This window comes from Bos grunniens, chromosome 25 (assembly GCF_055505025.1).
Source record: "Bos grunniens cultivar Pamir isolate PY7600 chromosome 25, Bosgru_T2T1.0, whole genome shotgun sequence".
NCBI lineage: Eukaryota > Metazoa > Chordata > Mammalia > Artiodactyla > Bovidae > Bos > Bos grunniens.
The window spans coordinates 36,408,197-36,434,205 of record NC_141189.1 but is presented as its reverse complement, the minus strand read 5'-3'; the positions used below and the strand labels follow the sequence as shown (position 1 = coordinate 36,434,205).

At 41.9% G+C, this 26,009-nt stretch overlaps 1 protein-coding gene across 25 annotated transcripts in view; it reads left to right on the top strand.

Annotated features, from left to right (window-relative positions):
• The window catches only part of RBFOX1 (RNA binding fox-1 homolog 1), a 2,446,597-nt gene that overhangs the window by 2,305,166 nt on the left and 115,422 nt on the right, over positions 1–26,009 (top strand). For 24 of the 25 annotated variants that reach the window (XM_086375894.1, XM_086375900.1, XM_086375889.1 and 21 more), the window contains 3 exons: positions 6,394–6,447; positions 14,742–14,834; positions 16,573–16,633. In XM_086375894.1, the coding sequence (XP_086232020.1) occupies positions 6,394–6,447; positions 14,742–14,834; positions 16,573–16,633 (208 nt within the window). The remainder of the gene's footprint in view (positions 1–6,393; positions 6,448–14,741; positions 14,835–16,572; positions 16,634–26,009) is intronic. The other variant, XM_086375911.1, reaches the window with a different exon arrangement.

The window sequence follows — 26,009 nt, the reverse complement described above, 5'->3', positions numbered from 1 at the left end:
GAGACACTTAGGATCCATCTATACATTCAGAAAACGCAGCACACAGTCATTCATCCTGAAATTAATTCAGTTTATCACAAGCTGCCTGTGTGTCCATTTTTAAAAGTATGCAAGATTTTTTGGTGGGCTTTGTGACCATCCACTCCAGTATTCTTGCTGGGAAAATTCCATGGACAGAGAAGCCTGGTAGGCTACAGTCCACAGGGTCGCAAAGAGTCAGACACAACTGATCATGCTTCTGCGCACACACGTCTGTAAAAATCATCCAGCAGCTACAAATTCCTGGACTCTGCGATAACTCTGAGGCCTTCTTGGTTTACAACCATCATTCTGAAGACATGGAATTTTAATCCTGCAGAATCTATTCTTCCTGGGCAGACGTCAGTGGTGGCCACCCCACTCTGGTTGTGTGCTACATTTACTGACATGAATCACGTGAAAAGTCATCTGTAACATTCGGACTGGCTCTGCACTCCAGCTGAGAGAATTAAGCATGGTTTCCTGTTTCAGGTCACAGTTACTCTAAGAAATTGCATTTTAATCCCAATCAGCTGTTTTCCACATCACTGGGATGTGAGATGTCATCTCTCCTTTTCTTGCCGTGTTTGGCCCTGGTTCCTTGTAGCAGGGGCTACAAAGGGAGAGACAGCAGAGAAAAACTCTCACAAAGATTTTTTGCAGTTTTCTTCTTGGTCCCTTTTGTTCAGTATGGCTGTGGGGACTGCAAGCCAAAACCACAGCACAAGAGTAAAGAGACTTTCTTTCCCAAAGTCCCTGACACCTGGCAGTGCTGTGAACAGGTTCTGTATCCATGCATCATTCAGCCGTGATGTTTGCAAACCCTACATGCCTATCGGTTACCGCAGGTGCCTCAACATTTCCTTTTAGACTGTGGCTTTGGTGCCTCCTTGTCACAATCCTCCTTTCCCTTCTTCCACAATTCACTTTGTATCCTTTATGATGAATGTGTTGCAGTATTTGGCATGAAACCATCCAGATCATCTTAGATTTCCTATGGTTTCCCTTTCAGATGGAACATCCCTTGGTCAAAAATCCTGTGGCCACTACATCCAAAGCAGAGGCCAGGGCATTTTTCATTATTTATTTTTGGCTACTCTGGGTCTTCATGGCTGCACGTGGGCTTTCTCCAGCTGTGGCAACCAGGGGCTACTCTTTGTCAGGGTGCAAAGGTATCTCCTTGTGGTGGCCTCTCCTGTTGCAGAGCACAGGCTGTAGGGCATGTGGGCTTCAGTAGCTGTGGCACATGGGCTTAGTTGCCCCGTGGCATCTGAGGTCTTCCCTGACTACGGATCGAACCCGTGTCCCCTGCATTGGCAGGTAGATTCTTAACCACTGGACCACCAGGGAAGTCCAGAATCCAGAGTCTTTTTTAAAAGATCAATTGGCATGTGAATGAATGGATCTCTTATATTATCAGGGGCCTTGGTGCTGGAGGTTTTGCTGGAAAGGATGTGGATTCTGGCCCTGCTACCTTCCTCTTGAACATGTCAGAGGTCGCAAAAGAGCATGTTTCCTTTCCATTTGAATTCTCCATGGGCCCATGCAAACATTGTATGGATTGCCATCAAATTAGTCACAACGTCTTGGTCTTGAATAAAAAGCTCAGTTGAACCTAACATTTAAAAGTAAGCATTTGTGAAGTGAGAGAGATAGTTATGGGCTTCCCAGGTAGCTCAGTGGGTCACGAATCTGCTGGCAATGCAGGAGACATAGGAGATGCGAGTTCGATCCCTGGGTTGGGAAGATCCCCTGGAGGAGGGTGTGGCAACCCATTCTAGTATTCTTGACTGGAGAATCCCATGGACAAGAGGAGCCTGGAGGGCTATAGTCCGTGGGGTCACAAAGAGTCAGACATGATTGAAGCGATTGAGCACGCTGCTTGTACACAGAGGTAGTTCTAGATTTAGACCACTGAGACAAGCCATTGTATCCTAGAGTGGTCTTCAGTAACAGCTACTCAGGGAGTACTGGGTCCAGATTTTACCTCATGCTTGTCCATGTGACAGCCATGCTTTTCTTATCAAACTACAGGCCTTCTGGGCATGAATATGACCCACCGAAGTCTCTATTGTCACCAAAGACAGATTACATGGCTTTCAGAACATGCAGAAGACACTTTCATTAAAAGTAGAAGAAGAAGGGGCTTTCACGATGACTTTTTAAATGACAAAACAGAGATATTTTCAGACATGGCAGGGTGCCTCCTCCTGTTCCCACATCCGAAACGTGAAAACAGCCCTAAGAAAACTAGGATGTTGCCTTTTCTTAGCTTCCATGAACATTCTGTGAACTAAGCTTACTTTCCTGTTTTATACTGTATCCATTGAACACCTTTCAGAGGTTTTCAGAGAAATATTATTTGATCTGAGCCGGTCTAAACATGGGCGGTACCTCTTGGCCCGAGTGTGTGCCTATAAGCTCCAGGATTTTAACCTTGTCGCATCTGTCGAGACCCCTCCAGTGGAAACTGAGACTGTTGAACACGGCTGAATGCCAGTGTTGGGCAAATAGATCCTAGTTATGTCTGCGAATGAGTCGTGTCTATTTAACTTGAAAATGTGCCAGCTGTGTTTACATCATTAGTACCAAACTTCCCAATTAAACTGTTGATACTATAAATATAGTACACAACTGCCTTAGAAAGGGGGCTTACATCAGCATTCTTCTTACGGCTTGTTTCACTGGCTTTGAGAAACTTCCACCCCGTGGCAACTGCCAAAGAAACAAACAATGGAGACCATTTCAGGGCATGTGGTGCCATTGCTCCATTTAGGGAATCAGACATGTGAAGATTACTTTTTGATTGGTGCTGTCTCAACCGGCAGCTTCCCAGGTGGCTCAGTGTTAAAGAATCTGCCTGCCAGCATGGGAGACACAGGAGACTTGGGTTCAATCCCTGAATCAGAAAGATCTCTTGGAGGAGGGCATGACAGCCCAGTCCAGGAATCTTGCCTGGAGAACTCCATGGACAGAGGAGGCAGGTGGGCTACAGTCCATGGGGTCGCAAAGAATCAGACACAACTGAGCAATTGAGCACACGTGTATCTCAGTCAGATCTTTTTTCTTTCTTTCTTTCTCATGTTTATTCCACTCATCCATGTATTCCCAATCCCTGTTTACTGGCGTTGACTTAATATAGTTATGAGGTGGATATTTCCCATGTGTAAGGAGCATGGTGGAAACCAATCAGGACCCCATGAGGTTTCTAGCCACAAACGTATTTCTGTGTCCCCTTCTCCGATGGGCAGGTTCAAACAGTTGCTCATCAGGGAAGGGAGGGGAGGCCGAGAAAAGGGAGGAGCAGTCAAGAAACAGCAGTGCAGCCTTGGGGCAGGTCTTGGTTTCCTCATAAGGGAAGCACAGAGCAGTATCTTTGAGCTCATCAGCAGAACTATAACCTCCAACACATGGAAGATGTTAACTATTTGATGCAGGACTCCTCATTCCAGAGAAAGTCACAGTTCGCCCATCACCACCTGAGACCAAGCGATCTCTTCAACCAGATCTTATTTTAAAGGAAGTGCGTTTGTGTTGACTGCTTCGAGAAGGTTCCGTGGATGACATTTGCTTGTTGGTTTTAGAGGAAGTCCTTTCCAAGTTTCTCTAACCATAAATATGTGGGCTTCCTGTCTCTTAGGCCTGAAATATACATGGTAGCATCTGTGTGGAACTGAATATCGTAAGGGGGTTATAGCAGAATGATGGCTTCTGAGAGAATCAGAAAGCTAGAGGATTTTTTTTCTTTAAACCATGGAACTCACTTCGCCTTTCAACGCAAATCTTGCGTTTCTCAAATCTGAAAATCATCTTCTCTTTTTAACAGTTTTCTCTGCCCAAATCTAGGGCATGGAAAAAGCAATAGAACCATCTTGTCTTCACCAAAAGAATTCCTAAGTGTCCACTGATCGCAGGGTGAGGGAGTTGCGTGTTTCCTGGTATGTCCATAGAGCATGCTAGCCATGGAGACCTTCTGTCTTCTCTCCTGGTTGAGCCTTCTCTTCTTGGTTTCTTTCTCTCCTTCTCCCTGAAGTCGAGAAGCACAATAAGAAGCTCAGTAAGAAAAATTCAAGTCTGTAATCCCCAGGCTGAGTACATATCCTGAGGGATGGGCACCTTTCTGTGGCCCAGGATGACTTAAGCTTTGGATTTCTTTTTCTCATAGTCAGAACTACTTTCATTTCAAGGTTTTAAGCTATTTATACTCAACTGGAGTCTGCGTTTTTCTCTTTCCAAGGGAACGTAGATTTATTTGTATGTTCCAGAGGATAGTATCTATATATTCTTTTTTTTTTTTTAATCTCAGTAAGATCTTCTTGGCACTTATAGTTTGGATCTCTCAGTATCCTCTGAGTGGGGCACATCAGTCAGGCAAGCTGCCCCCAGTTCTCTGGATTCTAATTGCTTGTTCCCTTTCTCTCCTGCCCCTCCCACCCCATCACCCTGTCCTCTGTGACACAGAAGCTGCGTAAGGCTTTCCACCCAGGGGAGAGAGACAGAATACAGAATTTCCTAGGGTAATAAAAGATGTAATAAAAATACCCAGGCTGCAAAAGCAAAAAGCAAAAACGTTGCTGTTGTTCAGTTGCTCAGTCATGGCCAGCTCTTTGCGACCCCATGGACTGCAGCATGCAGGCACCCCTGTTCTTCACTGTCTCCCAGACCATGCTCAAATTCATGTCCATTGAGCCGGCGATGCTATCTAGCTATATAGCTTTGACTAAATGGACCTTCGTTGGCAAAGTGATGTCTCTGCTTTTTAAGGGAAGTTCCAAATCAGGGGAAAAGAGCCTGGAAATATTACTTTCTGTAGTTCTTTACGTGTATTTTAATCCCTAAAACAGGCATTTGCTCTTAATTCCGCATCAGGGTAAAATTTCTATCTGATTTTCCCCTGGGCCTCGCCACTTACTTTTATGCCACCCTCTCTTACCTACCTTTATGTAGAACACACCACACTCAGAAAATGCCCACTCAACTTCATGCGATCTAAGAAAACGGAAAGAATTCCAGCCTCAGGGGACAGGATTTGGGATTATCAAATGCTTCTGGTTCAGGGCCCTTGTTCTCATTTTTTTTTAAAGTATGAATCACAGATTTCTTGGTGTGTATTTGTCAGGAGGACTACAGGAAATAGTCAGTCACTAGTTGGGGAAGGAAATGGCAACCCACTCCAGTGTTCTTGCCTGGAGAATCCCAGGGACGGGGGAGCCTGGTGGGCTGCCGTCTCTGGGGTCGCACAGAGTCGGACACGACTGAAGCGACTTAGCAGCAGCATCAGCAGTTGTATTAAGTTACAAAATATAAAACACAGTAGTTGCATGTGATTTCAGATAGCAAATATTTTAGTAAATTTAAGTATGACCCAAACGTTGTGCGGTGGTGGTGGTTTAGTCTCTAAGTTATATCCAACTCTTGCGGCCCCATAACTATCGCCTGCCAGGTTCCTCTGTCCACGGGATTTCCCAGGCAAGAATACTGGACTGGGTTGCCATTTCCTTCTCCAGGGCATCTTCCCGACCCAGGAACTGAGCTTGGGTGTGCCCCCTGCCTTGCAGAAATATTCTTTACTGGCTGAGCCATCAATTAAAGTACCATTGTGTAGGGTATGCTTATCCTGAAAAACCTGAAATTTAATGGAACAGCTATAGTTTATTGAGGAAACTTTGTCATCTGAAATGTTGTTTCTAGGTTTGAATACGTTGAGTTTCTTGCATTGTTCAGAAAGCCTATTCAGGCTAATCGTCTAAAATCTTTATGTTTGTTTAACAATAGGGAGAATCATCTTGCAAGAAGGACATTTCAACCTGAGGACAGACAGCTACAGTGGTTTCTTGCTTGTAAAGGGTGTCTGTGTAATGGATATTCCTTTTAGCTTTACTTCTCTTATACGGCCTGGCTACTCCTGGCTTTTATGAAGCCAAGGTCCAAAATCCTAAACGTCTGATTTTAGTTGGATATTTTAAGTTATCAAAATCCCACTTCACTAAGGATGCTTCATCCAGTGGCTAGTGACACAGCCTAGAAGGACCGTTGTATATATTAGCTGTTTTTAATGTTTGCTGCTCAGTGCCTTGGAAAGCAATCAATCATACATCAAGAAAGAAAACTAGAATTAACCTCTTGCTTACATACTTGGTACTGGGTCCCTAATTACGATATCTCATATGATGGGTTATGCCACAATATGGAAATAATACATGCAGTTGTATTTTCTCTTGGTTCAAGTGCATCATTTAATGATAGGAAAACATCAAATGAATAGCCTTGATATTAAAAGAGAGAAAAATTCTGACTTGGGGAACAATTACCCATGCATAATCTGATTGCCTCTGTTTCTCTTCTTGCTTATAAACTATTTCTATTTTTTTGCAGCAATTTGGTAAAATCTTAGATGTTGAAATTATTTTTAATGAGCGAGGCTCAAAGGTAAGCAAGTTAATTCACTTTAGAATTGTTTAGCTTTATTTTGAAATGCTTGTTATAAATACGGGGAAACAACTGCACTGTTTTAATCAGCACGTTGTGAAAATACACTTCGGTGGGAATTCCTTTAGGGACCATCCCCCCCACCCCACCCCCATTTCCAAAATGGTGGGGAATACACTGGATTCAATTTAAAATGTATAAGGGGGTATTTGAAAATTGCTGTTTTATAGATGTCTATATATCAAGTTTCCAGAGGAAAACTACCCATGCTTAAAAAAATAATGTTGTTGCTACATTTTTGTTTTTCAGTGATAATTATGTTCTTTATATTAAAAAGTGAGTTCATAGTCTCATGAGCAGGTAAATATGTGATTATTCTGTATTAATAAAGTGCAGTTATTTTCCTGGGTTGTAGGGGAGAAAATCTCATATACACCAACCTTTTGAATGAAATTTAATCTATTAGTCTGTGTACCCAACCCCATTTTGCAATTTGCCATTGCTCTGAGTTAGCTTTTCCTAGGAAACCAATTTTTAAGTAGATTTTTCTTACAAGTAACAGTGTTAGTAAAAATCAGAGGTTAGGGATTTCCTTGGTGGTCCAGTGGTTAAGACTTCACCTTCCAAGGCAGGGGGTGTGGGGTTCGATCCCTGATCAGGGAACTAAGATCCCACCATGCCTCATGGCCAAGAAAAAACAAAGCATAAAACAGAAGCAATATTGTAGCAAATTCAATAAAGACTTTAAGAGTGGTCCACATTAAAAAAAAAAAAAATTCTTTTTTTTTTTTTTTAAATCAGAGGCTATATGGGTGAACTCCAGCATCGTCAAAATACAAACATATTAATAGAAAGAAAAAAAAAAAGCCACCAAACTCTTCTAAAGTATCTTCTGTGTCAGTGATCATCTAAGACCAGCGCTCACACCACCAGCAACATCTGCAAATTTAGCAGAAATGCAGAGTCTCAGGGTCCAACCCAGACCTATTGAATCAGATCCTCTGATATTGGGGCCCAGCAGTCTGTGTTGTAACAAGCCTCCCAGGCTATGGTTAAAGTTACACATCCTGTGTCTCCTTATTCTCAACACACACCCAGGCTTCATTTGAATGCAGACTACGCCTTTGCCCGCTGGGATTTCATGGTGGCTCAAGTGTCCTCTTTTTATTTGCACTCACGGAAAATGCAGAAGCCATCAGATTCTCTCTGGACCAAAGTGGTGCGCTGGGCAGAGCAGCAGATGCTGTGAGGAAGGTGAAGAGAAGTGAAAGTCACTCAGTTGTGTCCGACTCTTTGCAACCCCATGGACCATACAGTCCATGGAATTCTCCAGGCCTGAATGCTGGAGTGGTTAGCCTTTCCCTTCCCCAGGGAGTCTTCCCAACCCAGGGATTGAACCCATGTCTCCCCCACTGCAGGCTCATTTACCGGCTGAGCCACAGGGGTGCTGCCAAAGACTTGGATATTGACATCAGAGCCTAGGAAGTGACCACATCCAGTAACTCCGCCTGGCTTCTGGTCCCCCAGGAACGTTCAGCTTCCTTCTCACTTCCCCAGACTGTGAAAGTAAAAATGGAGAGAAATTCATTCCCAAACACAGAGAGATCGCAGGTTTAGCCCCAGAGCTTTCCTTACAGAGACTGTTTGGGACAAGCCAGTATCCAGAAGTGTTGCTTAGAGGAACACGTTTTGGGACTTCCCAGGCGGTCCAGTGGTTACGACTCTGCACTTCCACTGCAGGGGCTGCGGGTTTCATTCCTGGTCAGGACACCAAGGTTTCATACGTCATGTGGTATAATAAAGAAGAATGGGTTTTACCTAAGGGAGGGGGGGTGCAAAAGCCAGTCTTCTGGGTATAGGAACTACCACCTCCCCACAAAACAATCATTTATGATTCCTTGGGCAGCCTGCATAGGTTTTGTATTCACTAACTTAATGGTAACTGAATTGTATTAACTGAATAGGAGAATGCTGATTGAATTGAGGAAAGAAAATGCCAGTATTCTCTTTGCCACAGCCAAAATGGTGTTGTGATATGCTGGATGAGTAGAAAAAAAGAAAAAAAAATCAATTCATTAGACTCTGAAGTTCTGCTACTTTAAGGGCCTTGTCTTTCTGCTGTAATTTCAGATATTTACAGTAATCCTTATAATATGTCAGTAGTTTGACCTCCAGGCTGGGGGAAAATAAGTTAACTCTTTTTCTGCTGTGGTATGAAAAACCATTACAGGGACTTTTTCTACATGTACAGAGCTACGTACATTAAGAGAAAAATGTGCCCGATCGTTTTCACTTATGACAGGTGTATTCTGGGTGAAATTGTAGAAGAGGACGTGGAAAGTTGGCCAACTTTCTTTTAATCCTGAGTCCAAAGTGCTACTGCCTTTAAAGTTTTCTTTTCTAAATTCATATTTCACATATATTTTGTTTTGTGACTTGCCAGTTGGAGGAAACTGTTTAATTTTTTTTCCCAGAGTTGTTTGAGGACATTAGCAGAATATCATTTGTTATTCTGAAAGTACAATGGTGATGCTATTTTTAAGATTTCTTCCGTCATTCCTGTGATGAGCCTGTCTCTGGGGCTTTAGGAATAAGACCATTTAAGTTTGCCACATCCAGAGACTGATTTTGTGAAGCTGCTTTTTTTTTTTTTTCATGAAGGAACCTTAAAAATAGCCTCTCTCAGTGAGTTTGCGGAAAGAACCAGTCTTGCAGGTGTCGGAGCTGACTGGTACCACTGGAGTGTCCTGGAGACACTGCAATTGGGAACTGCTGAATGAAGGTAGCAGCCCACACAGGAATATCTTTCATAATTGAAAGGGGAAGTGTTAAGTCGCTCAATCATCTCGAGCTCTTTGTGACCCCCCTGGACTGTAGCCTGCCAGATTTATCTGTCTGTGGAATTCTCCAGGCAAGAATACTGGAGTGGGTTGCCATGCCCTTGTCCGGGACTTGATGTTATCCTCAATGGGAAAAGTCTTATGCCTCCACCGTCGGAATGACCTCATTTTCATCATTTGATGGTGGAGAAGCAGCCAGGAAATGGGAGAGCCCTTACGAGCTAGGAGCTCACCTTCGGGCCATCGTCTTTGGGGACCTTCCCCGGGACAGTCACTCAATGTAAACTGAGGATGGCTGTGTGGTCTGGGGGTGGTTGGTGTGTGTGTGTGTTTGTGTTTGTGTGCATGCATGCATGTACACCTGTCCATACACAGGCAATATCTATATTATCCTGAGAATATATAATGTACAAGTTCATGTGTATATGGATAACAAGTAAGCAAGGAAATCACATTTTAAAAGGATCTGGCCAGACTTTGAAAATGCAATGAGCTGGCATTTCGGGGGGTGAGAGATCCTACCATTCAAGTTTCCTTTTAAGAGTAAAACATTGTGTTTACCTCTGAAACATTTTATCTGGGGGGATAGACAGAGATGGCTGTGTCTTCATAGACCTGGGAAATGTGCAGTCTGCTCTTTGATTCAGTGGTATCTATAGTACTGGCTTGGGCTTCCCTGGTGGCCCAGTGGTAAAGAATCCTCCTGCCAATGCAAGAGTCGAGGGTTTGATCCCTGGGTCAGAAAGATCGCCTGGAGAAGGGAATGGCAACCCATTCCCAGTATCCTTGCCTGGGAAACCCCAAGGACAGAGGAGCCTGGCGGGCTACAGTCCATGGGGTTGCAGAAGCATCAGACAGGACTTGGCGACTAAGACAAGAAACAGTCTTGGTTTCACTCTGGTACCAGGTTAGTGAATCGGATGTGAGACAGACAGAAGTGCTTCCTGTCCTCAGACTTCCCTAAGTATCTGAGAGACAGATCCTTAAGACAAACAAGTGTGATACAGTTTGCTATGTTCCCTGGTGAATGAGAGGCTGCTGAGACTCCAAGCAGGCAGACCCATCTTGTTGAAAGCCGAGAGGGCTTCTGGGAAGAAGGGGCATTTCAGCTTGGAGAGAAAGATAAGTAAGACATGCCCCAGGGGAGGGAAGGAAGAAAGATGGTTTTCCAGGGAGAAGGGGCTATGTGGAGAAAGGTGATTGGGAACAAGTGTGCTGTAAAGCCCTTAGTCCCACAGGAAATTGAGTCTTCAGACCCTTAATCAACAGCTCCTCCTCTTCTAGGTGATAGGAGCTCTCCGTACCAGAAACTGAAGGAATCGAGTTTTCATGTAAGATGAAAAGTCAGCACAGCATCCATCCTGGGTGCTTCAAAGCTTTGATTTGCACTCTAAATGTTGTATGTGTGTTACTACAAAAATATAGCCCACAAGACTAAAAGAGAAAAATAACTGGGATACAGGAAGGCCAGAATGTATGTTTCACAAAAAGATGGAAAAATAAATAAGTCACGGCTGATCCACGTTAGGGTTGCCATTGTCTGCCTAGGGGTCACGCCTTCCCATCACAGGGCACAAACATCACAGATGTCTTCTGCAGGACTATGCCTTTTCTCAGCCACCTCCCCACCACCACCACCTGAGACAAACCTTGGGAAGTAGCATCTGTCTTCCAACTGGCTCCTCCCTGCCCACTGTAGCCTCCCCTGAATCCTTGATCTTTATATGGGCTCCTTACAGCGTACTCAGATCCTGTGTTCTCCAAGCCAAATCCAAAAGGTGCTTCTTTTTGAACTGAGATTAAAAAAAAATATTCAGGGTACTTATCAGAATATTCTAAGTATTGCATTTTGCCAAAGACAGAATACTGACCATGAAGTGAAAGTGTTAGTCTCTCAGTCGTGTCTGATTCTGCAATCCCATGGACTGTAGCCTCTGTCCATGGAATTCTCCAAGCAAGAATACTGGAGTGGGTAGTCATTCCCTTCTCCAGGGGACCTTCCCAACCCAGGGATCGAACCTAGGTCTTCCACACTGCAGGCAGATTCTTTACCATCTGAGTCACCAAGGAAGCCCACTGACCAAGAAGCAGGGCAAAAGATACAAGATTCGTTGCCACCTACTTTCAAAGTTGCCAGCACCTATGCCTGCTGGAGTGGGTGCCTGAAAATGGCCAGGTGGCAGCCTGCCTGGCCACGGTGTGGCTCCCCAGATAAGCACCTGGCTATCTTCTGATCCAGGGATGTCACATCCCTTCTTGGCTGGGTGGAGGTAGGATGGTCCCATGGGACAGGTAGGAACTGCCCTTTGGCATTTGGGTGACTGTTTCTACAGCAAGGTCTTCATGAACCCAGCTTTGCCAAATTTCAGCTAGGCTTCTCAGTAGGCTGAAATGAGATGTATTGAACCACTCAGAAAAAAAAAAAAATGTTTAGCAGAAAAGAATAAGAATAAGAATAAAAAAGAATCAATGTATTATTTTTACTTGAAAGCAAAGTGAAAATGGAGTAGAATTCCTCTTTAGTTTATGAACTTGGGATTCAGAAGAGATTTCTGTTTCTGCTTTCATCTCTCCCTCATACACAGGATGCAGATTTTAGGCCAGTGTGTTTGCCTAGGATTTAGATTGGAATCATTCTGACTCCATTTGCGGGGATTGTGTTATTCAAGTGGGTTGAGTGTTCGGTTCTTCCCAGCACTGCGGTGACAAAGACTGTTAGGACCCATTAGCAGCAATGATGCCACCAAGTCCTCCATTGGTATGTCACATTGGACTGTGAATTTCCTTTCTTAGGCAAGTGAGAGAATTGTCCCAGATAGAGTCACAGTCCTCGTTTCCCTAATTATTATTAAATGTATGACATGGCTCAGGATGCTAGAGCCTTGGTCTTAGAGGTCAGGAGGAGAATATTTCTGTGTCATTTTGGCTGATTCCTACACGTAAGATCTGAATCACCAAGTCAAATAGATATTCACCACAAAAACCCACTCCACTCCCTAAACTGCTCTATAGAAACTGGCAATGTAATTCTGTATAGTCAAAGCTATGGTTTTTCCAGTAGTTATGTACAGATGTGAAAGTTGGACCATAAAGAAGGCTGAGCACCAAAGAATTGATACTTTCCAACCGTGGTACTAGAGAAGATTCTTGAGAATCCCTTGGACTGCAAGGAGATCAATCCAGTCAATCCTAAGGGAAATTAACCCTGAAGCTGAAGGCCCAATAGTCTGGCCACTTGATGCAAAGAGCCAACTCATTGGAAAAGACCCTGATGCTGGGAAAGGTTGAAGGCCAAAGGAGAAGGGGGCGCCAGAGGATGAGATGTTTAGATAGCATTACCAGTTCAATGGACATGAATTTGATTGAACTCTGGGAGATGGTGACAGATAGGGGAGCCTGGCATGGTGCAGCCCGTGGAGTTGCAAAGAGTCAGACACTGCTTAGTGACAGAAGAAGCCATGGAAACCCAATTGCTGGGCCACATAGGTAACTTTTTCGGCAAACAGATTTCTGGGCTCCGCTCTGGGATTCTGATCCAAGAAACATGTGTCAGGGCTTAGAAATCTGAATGTTTCATACGCCCCCCTGTTCTTTCTGATGTATAACTGAATCTGAGACCCAGTGGCCAAATCAGAGGCATCAAATGGTACCAACCCTCCAGATTTTATTTTTTGCCCGTTGAAGTGCTATTATTTCAAAATGAGTCAGCATGTATGTTTGTGTACCAAATGTGGCTAATCCCATCAGTGATGAGCAGGACTAAGTAGGGTCTTCCTAAGCTTATAATCTTAGATTAGTCAGATAATTCAGATCTGTCCTTATCACAGATCCTTACTACGGGAAATAGGTAATTCAATCTAATCCCCCAAGTAAAGAATTTTTTTTTCCCTCTATCAGATCGCCATCTCTAATCTAACTTGACTACATCCATAGCTGTTATCCTCTATGGAGGAGCCCATCATAATATTGGAAAGTTCTCCCTTGTTGGAACCCTGGGTAACAGCTCTCTGAAACTGAAACAGCTCTCCAAAACCCTGAATTTCGGAGATTTCTTTCATGACCTAGTGAGGAATTGAGAGTTAACAAGTTGGTTATGAGCAGCTGAGATTTGTAATTGTTTGTTTTATTAATAAGACTGACTGTCCTACCGTTCCAGCTAAGTTTAACACCAACATTTTCCTTTATGTAAAGATTACCTAACACAAAGAGCAATCTTGGCACATTGCATTATTTTACCCTGTTTATACTGTGAAGACCAGAAAGAGCTGGGCAGATTTACACTGGAATGGTTTCAAACGGTTGGTGTATATTTCGGAACAAGATGTACAAATATTTTTAGGGGTTTTAAAAATAATGTCATAATTTCTGTACTCTTCTTAGGAACAGTGTCAGTGAAGAAAAAGGATGGATTTTGACAATGTGATGTGTAGGGGGGTTGTTGTTTTTTTTTGTTTTTTTTTTTTGAGGCTGAAATATTAAAGCAAAATATACCAGTGGTGCAGAAAAGAGTGCATTTGTTACTGATCAGTAAAAGAAGTACCTAGAGTGTTACTGTAAATACTATTCTATTAAAGGAGGTTTTGAATTTTTTACCTGTTGATTTGATAAATGGGTATCAGGATAATGTCTTAGAACTTTACCATATGTTTACACATTTCTGTTTGGGATTAGTAAAGCAGTCCAGAAAGCTGACAGTTTCCGAAGTACCTATGTCATTTGAAGGGTGAGGGAGGGGATATAAAAATGTTACTTGACCTGTTTGCATTAGCAATCAATGGGTGTTTATTTCTATTCATTTCATGGGATTATTTTGTTGATTTAGAGCCAAGAGTTTCAGATTTATTAAAAAAAAAAAGGTCTTTCCCTTTTTTTTTTTTTTTAGGCTTCTAATTTTTATTTTTTGAGACATAAAGGCTGTAGACTTGACAAATTTGAATAACCCTAAAACTGCATGGAGAAGAGATGGTCTTAAAACCACACGGCATGACTCTGTAGGCGATGTTAGAAGACTCTGGCGTTCATTGTTGAATTCTGTGCACACGTTTTCTTTTCTTTCCTTCTTAATTTGCATGTCAAGAAAGTGATTCCCTTTTTTTTTTCTCCCTCGTTATTTCATTTTCTTCTCTGTGAAGACACTGTACATTTATTTTGATCTCATTTTCTTTCCGTTAGATTTCTTTTCTTCTGTAGTGACATTTAGAAAGGTATTTTGGGTATCATTCTTTGAATTCTTCAGGGGTGACAGCTAACGGGGTGACAGAAAACAAAAATCTTGTTCACATTTGTCGCTTACTTATTGCACATTTTAGTACTCTTATAATTTCTCTAATTTGCATGTTACAGAACGGAAGCCAGGACAAGAAATAGAAATTAAAGCGAGAGAACGTTCCGCAGTGGTCGTTGACTGAAAATAATAATCTGCATGTTGTTTTCCCTTCTCCCTCCTGCATGTAGGGATTTGGTTTCGTAACTTTCGAAAATAGTGCCGATGCGGACAGGGCGAGGGAGAAATTACACGGCACCGTGGTAGAGGGCCGTAAAATCGAGGTGCATGTCCAAAATATTTTCCTTTTCATCTTTTTGATAAGTGTCTGCCTCACGCTCATTTGTTGTTTCAGATGCATCATTGTGTCTTGTATGTGACCCTATTCCCTTCTCATTGTTTATATATATATTTATATATAAAAAGGAAAACTGGCCTTACTTTTTTTTTTTAATTTTCCTTTATTATGTTACTCTTATTACTGCTGAAAGGTGGATGGCAAAAGTGAGACAAAAGAAAGGTTAATCTGAAAGTTTTTTTTTTTAATTCTTATTTTATTTTTCATGTCTTATAACCAATGGGTGCAGTAGATTCCAAGCAGTGGAGAGAGTGTTGCAAAACAAATTATAGAGCAGTTTTCTGTTTTTGTTTTCCTTTTCTTTTCCTTTCTTTTTCTTTCCACTGCAGGGCTGATGAGGGATCCACAGTGGTGTGCAAATTAAACCAAATTGTGAAATGAATAGCATTTAAGAGAACAGTTGTTGGGGGAAAAAAAAAATGAGAGGTCTTTGTCATGAAACCTTTCATTTTTTTTTCCTTTTTAAGAAGCCAGTTTCAATCTTTGTATTCTTTTGCTAACAACGTGAACCAAACAGGATTTCCTGTTCAATATCTGGTCCTTCTTCATGAAAAAAAAAAAAAGAAAATGCTGAAATTCCTATACTCAGAATCTACTCTTTCTACCACTGGCTCTCCCTCAAAATGACCATAGGGTCGTATTTGTTAAAGCTTAAAAAAAAAAAAAATACCAGTTAAAAATGCTTTAGTCTTTGGAGTAAGATGTTGCATATTTTGCCTTTCATTTCCCCCCACCCTCGACGATAATCCTTAGGCCCCTCACCAAACTCTCAGTAACCATGGTAACTGTATACAAACCCATGCTGGCGATGGTGGTGAATGGTAAGTGGTGAAATCCATCTGCCGTTTCACGTATTTAGTGCTGATATATCTCTATACATATATATACCACGTGAATTTTTTTGACTTGTTGTATTAAGTTTTCTTGATGCTCTATTTTTTTGGATATTGGTACGCCTGTAACTGAGTGTACGTTCTAAGCTAGCCTGGGAGGCACTGACTGGATTGAGATATGACCAGTGCACATCTTACTCAGATTGTTAACTCCATATTGTGTTAAACAATGCACCCTCTCTTTTATCCTTTTGTTAGCTGTGACTTTAAAGCTTGAATGATTTTGTTAATTCTTGCGATGTAAAAGGCTCTTGTTCCAAGTGTTGAATGCTAGATGTTGCTTCCCCGATGGTTCTTCCCCCTTAAAGTGTTGCATACGGCTAAAACTTGTTTGTCCTTTTTTTGACATTTATGTTCCCTTGTACCTTGTCTCTCCCCTCTTCTCCTCCACTGCATGTTCCTTCATATGAACCTTATTTTATGTTTAAAAAAATATTTATTGTTTCTGTGTTACCATGGAGTACACGCATGCTTTTCAATCTTCAATTATGCAGTTCCTTTTAATTTGCTTTTACTGTCTCCTTATTAAACTTTTAAATGATATGACATTGCTTTATTGAAATGATTTGTTAAGTTAAAACGGTTATGAAGTAAATGTAATTATAAAAATGTATGATTTTGTTATGCACCTACTGCCTTTTATAAATTAAAATGCATTTTAGTTTTTGTTTTTTGTTTTTTAATAAGTAATCACAGTCATAATGCATGCAACTAATTGAACTGTGGACTGGCCTTGGAATATGTGCTGATTTGAGTTTTCTATGTACATAGGTAAATAATGCCACAGCACGTGTAATGACAAATAAAAAGACTGTCAACCCTTATACAAATGGTAAGTAGAGTCTGGCCTCTTACAAGAAAATGTCTCCACCTCAGAATCTATTAAGGAATTTAACTGGGGAATCTGTGTCAACAAGCCATATTTGCACAGCATGGCTCCTGTGTCTTTGCTGCTGACCTGCTACAGTGGACCACTTGAATCAGTAAGATAAATTTCATGACAAAGGCAAATTTAGTTTTCAAGTGAAGAGTGAATGTTCTTCTTTCATTCTCTCTGGAATAACTCCCATGTGGGTGAGATGCATATGAATTATTTGAGAATTACATGGGTGGTTTAATTTATTGTAATTAGAATGAGTTGATGGAGGATGGACATTTTGTTTGTTTCTCCCTTAAGCATCACCTGCTCGCTGATCACTAATCATTCCCAGAAGTGGGACTGCAGCATTTGGTTCTGGCTTTGAATCTTCTCTGGAGCTATTAGACTTCTGAAGTCCCTTGGAGGGTCCCTCATGATGACTTGCACACTGAGAACAGAATGTATGAGTGTGTTACACACTTCTCTCTGGGTTACCAAGTGGCATCTGGGGCAAGGGAGGATGTTCATTGTGTATTGCAGACCCCTTCAGGACAATGCATCTCTGCCCTTGCTCAAGAGGAAAACATCTCAAAACACTTCATAATAAGGACTTACAAAATATGAAAAATTATTAAAATATTCACACATTTTGATGTTTTAATCCTCAGAAGAAATGTCTCTTAAGATATATGGTGGGAGGGGGTGGGGCGGGAGAAGATGTCATATGCTAATCACATGCTTAATTGTACCAAAGTTAGAAAGAATGTAATGTAGTAAGTTAAAGTTAGAGTTTCGTGGGATACAATGCTCATTAAAATGAGTAGGATGAAGACTACAAAGGGGCTCATAATGAATGAAAAGTTTTAAAATAAAAGAAATTGTATGTAAATAGCATGATTTGAATGAAGGTAGGCATTACCCCCAAAATGTTTATGGTTGAGTTGCATTGTGAGAATGGAAGATGTTTTTCCTCTGTTTTATGGATTTTAAAAAAATAGCAATTTCATTACAATCTTAAGGAAAAATTTATGGAATTTTTATTTTAAACATTTTAATTACACATGAAACATGAAAAAAACAGACATTTAGAAAAGAGAGGGAGGGAGGGAGGGAGGAAGGGAGGAAGACAAGGCTAAAATGCATTTTGAATGACACCACTGCCATGTTGATTTCCCACCTATCCCCTCGGAAGGTGCCACTATTACACATTATTATCTATATTTTATTTTACACTTTCTTGTGTACATGTGTAATAAGTATATATTTATAATACCGTGGCATGTGTATGATTTTTATATGAATGGTGTCATGGTATACACATCATTTCTGATTGACTTTTACAAATCAATATGGAGTTCTTTTAGTGTAAATACATACAGACTACATTCGTTCTTTCTAGTGGTTGCGTAACATCCCATACAAAGGGTTTATTCCCACCTTACATACTGATTGACATTTTTTTTTCTGTTGTAAACAATACTACTATCATTTGGTAGTTTTGTTTTTGTTTTTCTTCTTTCTTAATTAATTTGTTTGTTCTGATATTTTAAAGGTGCACCGTTAAACAAAAATATCCCCTCAATGTGATAGAACTCTAAGGTGCAAGACTAGAAGAGTTACTTGTTCTGCTAACCCATTTTTTCAGCTTTCAACAACCCAAGACAAATCCTGAAATGGTATAGAAAAATTCTGCAACAGGCTTTGCATGCCCAGTGCTGAAATGAAGCAAACCTCTGATTTAATGCGTCATGGAGTCTTTCTACTTGGGTGAAAATTATAACTCTGCAACTTGCCAGAGTTAGTACATGCTGGCACCAATCTGACTGTGGGGCATTTTCTCTAATTATGAAGTAGCAATTGTGTGTGTGTGTGTTTGCACCACACATGCCTAGGCATAGGTGTTCATGTATACTGCTGATGTGAGAAAATAAGGCAAAGGAAGCCAAATATTCCTTAAGCCATATGTAGGCATATTTATTTTAAAAAGAGGGTTACTGATCAATGTCATACCCAGTGGCTGAAAACTGGACCTGTGGTCCTTGGAGACACAGTTCAAGCCACAATGAATAGTCAACATTTCTGGAATACTGACTGTATGGCATTATGTTAAACATTTTAAACGCAGTGGGTCCACAAAGTGTCTTATAAAGAAGACATAGTTATTCCTGTGGTAAAGATGTAAAATCTGAGGCTAGTGGAGATGAGGTAATTAGTGACATCTTTTCCTTTTATTATGACATAACAAAATCCTATGGCCATGCCAGGTGTTACGAGTGCATCACTTTCACCTGTCACTTTGCAGAACTGCACTCAGGCAACCGGCTACAAGAACAAAAAGATTATTCAACGTGCAGCCCCAAACTCCTGCCACCTTGGCAAGTGCTTGTTTGCTCAGTCATGCCCTACTCTTTGCGCCCTCATGAACTGTAGCCCCCCCAGGCTCCTCTGTCCAGGGAATTCTCCAAGCAAGAATACTGGACTAAGTTGCCATTTCCTACTCCAGGAGATCTTCCCAACCCAGAGATCAAACCCGCATCTCCTTTGTCTCCTGCATTGGCAGGTGGATTCTTTCCCACTGTGCCACCTGGGAAGCCCATGTGTTGGCATAAGTATCTCTTATCCCATTACAGAGGACTCTGCATTCTTAGTTTCTGGAAATAAATCGCGTGGGTCTCTCACCTGTATACCTGAAAGGGGACACTCAAGGGGTTATCCTGTTACATAGACTGTGTATGTTACCTAAATGAGGAAGGATAGTCACAGTAGAATTGACTTTAAAAAAAAGAAAATTCTAACTGTATAGAGACAGTTGGTTTCTGTAGAAGAGATCATGAAGAATTTTACTCTTCAAGTAAAGGATTCTCAAAACTTTATCAATCCTTAATTCATGAGTGCCATCACTACAAATAAAATTTCCCATAAAATGCAATACAACATTCTGGAAAGATAGGGGCCCTCTTAGATCCTTGGACTTCCCTGGTGGCTCAGACAGTAAAAGCATCTGCCTACAATGCGAGAGACCCAGGTTCAATCCTTGGGTTGGGAAGATCCCCTGGAGAAGGAAATGGCAGCCCACTCCAGTATTCTTGCCTGGAAAATCCCATGGACAGAGGAGCCTGGCAGGCTGCAGTCCATGGGGTCACAAAGAGTCGGACATCATTGAGCGACTTCATTTTCACTTTTCACTTTCACTTAGATCCTTAACAAGCATGACTGTGTTAATAGAAAATTTTATCACCACACAAAAAAGAAAGAAACAAGAAAGTGGTAGCTGTGTGAGATGATGGATATGTTGATTAGCTTGATTATGCAAAGAATTTTACAATGTGTATGTATAGCAAATCCACAAATGGTACACTTTCAATATAGACACCAGTTATACCTCAATAAAGTTGGAGGGAAAAATAGAAAAGTGAGGATCAATGAAGTCACGCAGCAATGAGAAAATTAAGTGATTTGGGGGATTCATTTGTGAGCTACCTCATTCATCCTCACAAACCATCAAACTTAGGCTTCAGCAAAATTATGGATTTACTCAAGTCATCGACTTTTGAGGTCATCCCCAAATGGAAAAGAATCTAACTATCAGTGCCATCATCACATTTCATGCGTTCCTTTTGGATATCAGTCAATCATCCAACAAAGTGTTAAGCAGCTGCAGAATTTCCAGTGATGAGTAAGACAGGATCCAAAACATGATAGACACGTTACTAGGACTCTCTGCTCTAGAGGAGCACAGTTAATAATACTATGGAGGAGGTAGATTAATAATACTGTGGAGGTCCTTTCCCAGGACCTTTGAGCTTGCCTCTAAAAGACTGTGGAATGACATAGAAGGGTCTGGAAAACCCTCCCGATCTGAAAGCTCCATCAAGAGGGAGTTGAGTGGGCTACTTCCATATTGCTGGGTTTTCCTAAGGACATCAAGCCTCAGAGAAGAGTTAGGGTTTACTGTGCTCATTGGCGATCAAATATTTGCTCTGTAAAATAAGTGGAGAACCATAATCCCAGGAATTTCTTCAGTGTTGGAGAGGTGTGAGTGTTGGATGTAGCTCTTCTATTTTCTCAGCGTTCACAAGAAGGGTGAAAACTGAACAAAAAGATCCAAAACTGTATAGAGGTGGATTTTATATCACCTCTGTTTTTTAGGGATGGTTGACCTGCAGGGGGGCTGTTGAAACGTTCTGCATAAGAGCTTTCTCAAGTGGGACCTGTAGATATAATGGGACCTACTATATAGGATGTTTGAGGTTATTACGGGACATGAAGCTTCCTTGGTGGCTCAGCGGTAAAGAATCCACCTGTCTCCATAGGAGACGGAAAGAGATTCGGGTTCAATCCTTGGGGTGGGGAAGATCCCCTGAAGGAGGAAATGGCAACCCACTCCAGTGTTCTTGCCTGGAAAATTCGATGGACAGAGGAGACGGGCAGGGTACAGTCCATGGGGTCACAAAGAGTCAGACATAACTGAGTGATGGAGTGTGCACAAACTCTCACAAGCGCACGTGCGTGCACACACACACACACACACAGGAGATGAAATACTCAACAGTGGCAGGCACAAAGTGCCCTAAAAATGTAATGACATGATAATATCAATAATAAATAGCCATCTTGTTCCATTTCTTGCTATGATAGTAAGCAGATAGATATACTAGTTTAAGGATAAAATATTCGGATGCCAACAGAGGCTGGCCAGGTAAAATAAACAGAGAAGGTCTGAGAAACTTGCAGCCTTTTTGACTCTCTTTTGTTTTCATACTGAGCAAAGCAAAATAGTTTTCTGGAAGGAAAAAACCGGAGAAGGCAATGGCAACCCACTCCAGTGTTCTTGCCTAGAGAATCCCAAGGGCGGCGGAGCCTGGTGGGCTGCCATCTATGGGGTCGCACAGAGTCGGACACGACTGAAGCGACTTAGCATCAGCAGCAGCAGAAGGAAAAAACAGCACAGGGTAGCCAAAAGAGCGCTGATTTTTGGCCCCCAAGCCAAGCATGTAACAGGGAACAGACAAACTGGGGGCTTAAGTGAGGGTGGTCCCTGGTCACCCCAGCAAATTGGTCTGTAGGGAATTCCTGAAGGTGCCATTTCTGCTCATATTTGAAGAGAAGCAGAAATCTTGTATCATAGATGAAATTTAAATGTTGACAATAAACATGTATTTCAAAAAAAGAAAAAGTTACTGAGTGAACTGGATGCAATGTGCAAATGACTTTTCATTTTGGGCATTGCCTTCTGCAGCATTTCAAATACCAGATTCCTGGCATCTGCAGTACATGTCTTTAGAAAGCCTCAGGACAGTTTTGGAAATGCCTGTCGGGCATTTAAGGGTGCTTTCTTGAATGGGTTTTCCTTGAAATCCAACTCAGCAAAGCCCTGGAGAAGACATGTGTTGATTTGTTTGTGTGCACATTCAGACCTGTCTTTTAACACCCTATATAGCCATAGTTAACACGGAGGACCTCAGCCAGTGTTTTCTACAGAAGGCTGGCAGATGACCTTTAAGAAGCTGAATTTAAGGAGGGGAGCACTGATTTGGAGGCAGCCCCTTGAAGCAGGGCTGCAGAGGGGTCCCTCTAAACAGCTCTTATGTCTGATGTGGAGTGAGACCCCCATGTGTCTGGTGTCTGCTCCATTGCCTTCTTGTATGGGGGCTCTGGGAGGCTGGGAGCCATGGGCTTTTATCAGCAATTCTCCCTTTGCTGTAAGCCTCATTGTTCGGTTTAATGTCCTTGATCAAAATCTCTGAATTCGTGAGGCCTGGGGACAAACACAAACTGCCTTAGAAATTAAAACTGGGATCATTTTGTCCGTCTTCCTGACAGTGCAGGCTCCTGTCTCCAGCAGGGTGATCCCAAGGGTCCCTTCCAGGTACTAGAAGGAGTGGAAGGGACTAGGAGACCATTTGCATGTGATTTGCATGCATTTACATAAGCCTGCAAGAGCCCTGTTAAGTATGAGCAGAGGTGATTTTCAAGAGCTGGATTCTTATTGCCTTTCCCTTGAAGACAGTCACCCCTAATGGTGCCTCCCCTTTTTTTGTAAATGTGTATAAGGAAGCAGGTCATCGATGGTTGGAAGGAGAGCACAGCCAAAAAGGAATGAGTCCATTAGAAAAAAGCTCTTTATTCTTTCAGTTCCTTTAGAGCAAAACTAAGTAAATATTTATGGATCCAAACACACAGTTTTGTATGTTGGGAATTCACTTCGGACAGCAGTCAGTCCCGCTCGCTTTACCATCAATTTTAATGAGGGAGGGTGGTTATAGAAACAATTAAGAGCAAGCGAAGAAAGAAAAAAGAGAAATCTAAGCGGTGTTAACTGCTTTGCAGAAAACAAAGCTGGGAATTGCATCAGGGAACAGCCTGAAGACTGGGGAAGGGAGAGACATTAGGCAGCCTGCCCTGGAGAAGACGTTGTTGTTCAGTTGCTCAATTGAGTCTGACTCTTTGCAACCCATGGACTGCAGCACGCCAGGCTTCCCTGTCCTTCGTTGTCTTCCAGAGTTTGCACAAACTCATCCATTGAGTCGGTGATGCCATCCAATCATTTCATCCTCTGTCACACCCTTCTCCTTTTGCCTTCAGTTTTTCCCAGCATCAGGGTCTTCTCCAATGAGTCGGCTCTTTGCATCAAGTAGCCAAAGTATTGGAGCTTCAGCTACATCATCAGTCCCTCCAATGAATATCCAGGGTTGATTTCCTTTAGAATTGACTGGTTTGATCTTGCAGTCCAAGGGACTCTCAAGAGTTCTCCAGCACCACATTTTGAAGGCATCAGTTCTTCGGTGCTCAGCCTTCTTTATGGTCCAACTCTCACATGCGTACATGACTGCTGGAAAAACCATAGCTTTGACTAGAGGGAACTTTTTCGGCAAAGGGATATCTTTGCTTTTTAATATGCTGTCTGGGTTTGTCATAGCTGGTAAACTTTGAGTACTGGGCAGATTTGTCCAAGCAGAGCAAGCAGTGGGTACAATTCAGAATGCTCTAGAAGGATCTTTGGTTCTTTAGAAAAGATTTAATAGGCCAATATCACCGTAGATTGGAGGGAGGGAAACAGTGGTACCATATAAAGGGACTGGAGTTAGATTATGTGGACTTGTTTGTTGCCATGTACTTAAGAAATAGAAATGTCTAGGCTAGCATGATGGCATTGGTAAGAGAGGGATGTAGAGAGAGTAGAAGTACCTTTTCAAAGTCTAACCTATAGGATTTTTTAATGGATGGTACAGGATATGTGAGGATTAAGGGAGCATCAAGGCATTATTGATCAAGAATTCTGTTTTGAGGAATGAAGCGGATGGAGATGCCATTTGCTGAAGGGGGATGTCTTGGTGAGAAATCCACTTCAGAGGGAGGAGGGAAATGAGAAGTTAGGTTTCCATGTCTGAGGTGTGGTTCAGATGTGCCTTTGTTTCTCCTCCGGTGGGAGTAGAGTAGCTTTATGTAAGAGTCAGGACCAGTGATGGGAAGAAGGGAAAACCCTCTTCTGATGTTTCCAGGGCTCCCTGAGCAGTATCATTGGATTTTGCTGCTCCCAGATCCTAGCTGGCTTCTTGTAGAGGAGACCTACTCAGTTATCGCTCTCAATTAATGCTTGTGACTGTAAGATGGCACGGATTTCCTGAGGAGGGAGAGTATTGTTTTGTTTCTTTTATGTTTATGTTAATTGAAAGTTTTCTATAGGGAGATATAGTAAACTGGTAGATCATTGGTAGATAGATAATGCCATGAAGCTGTGTGCCTAAGAAGATGTCAGGTCAGCTTTGATAAGAGCTGATAAGTTGATTGATCAATCAAAAGACATAATAGAAATGATACAGATGGATGGATGAATGGATGGACGGACAGATAGATGATAGATAGATGCGTCCGGCATGAATGAAGTTGCAGCTCACCCTCCATCTCCTATTGCTGACGATCCTTCAGTTCTACCATCTCCCACCCCCTCTCCCTTCTCTTCTTGCGTGTTCCTTTGATGCCAGCTCCTGGATGCCAGCCGTTATACTGCTATCCTTTTCAAGGTGTAAGATTAAAAATGTCTTCTTTATTTTTTGTTTTTATGTGTTATTTGTGTGCAAAGTATTATAAACCTATATAGCCAATTGTGTCAGTTGGGTATCTAAGCTAACTTTGTTGGACTTACAAACAAACTGGACATATGCACATGCTCTCAGAATGGAACTTGTTCATATGTAGGGGAGTTACTCTATCTGTCTTCCTCAGTGGCTACAGTCCATGGGGTCACAAAGAGTCAGACATGATTGAGCACACACACACACACACACACACGCTTCCTTAGTGGCTCAGTAGGTTGTGGCTACCTCTCAGCTGTTCTTATAGGTGCATCACTTGTACCAGGCAATGGGATGGCACACCTCTCCCTTCCAGAAAAAGCTCTGAGAGTACTTGTCAGAAATACCTTCTCTCACATCACAACTCTCACCATTGCTTTTTCTCAGGAGCATTTAGTAAAGGACCTCTGGTGTTTAACCTTCAGCCCAAGGACACAGGGTTTCCCATACCTGTCCCCTGTCTTTCAGCAGTTCTATAATAGATGCTTTCACACACACACACACACACACACACACACACACACACACACACACACACACACACAAAACAGAAGAAACAGGAATTAATCACTAAACCCTAAAGTATGATCATTTTTTGAGCTGGTGGTTTAGTCACCAAGTCGTGTCTTGAGAACCCATGGACCATAGCCTGCTAAGCTCCTCTGTCCATGGAATTTCCCTGGCAAGAATACTGGAGTGGGCTGCCATTTCCTTCTCCAGGGGATCTTCCCAACCCCGGGACTGAACCTATGTCACCTGCATTGCAGGTGGATTCTTTAGCACTGAGCCACCAGGGAAGCCCATAGATTGTTCCCTAAATAGTGTGCAGTGCTTGTGTAGTGCAGATAGCTTCCTGATTTGCAGATAATCTTGTTTGCTATTTTCTTAAGTAGAAGTTTCTAAAGGGCCAGGATTTATTTTACAGAAAATGCACCATGCAGAACATTTGGAAAATTACAAAATTCTGTTAATCCTATATACAGGTTATTTGAAAGTTCTCTTAGATATCATGCATTGACTAAGAATTTGTATGGTTCTTGAATTCTTCAAAATGTATTCCACACAATCTATAGTGAATGAATGTCATTTTATTTGGGTTTTAGAAAGCACTTTGGAATTCTATGGGGTCTCTGGGTCACAATTAGGAATGACAATTATTAGAATATAGACTCTTGCTCCTTGGAAGAAAAGTTATGACCAACCTAGACAGCATATTAAAAAGCAGAGACATTACTTTGCCAACAAAGGTCCATCTACTCAAAGCTATGGTTTTT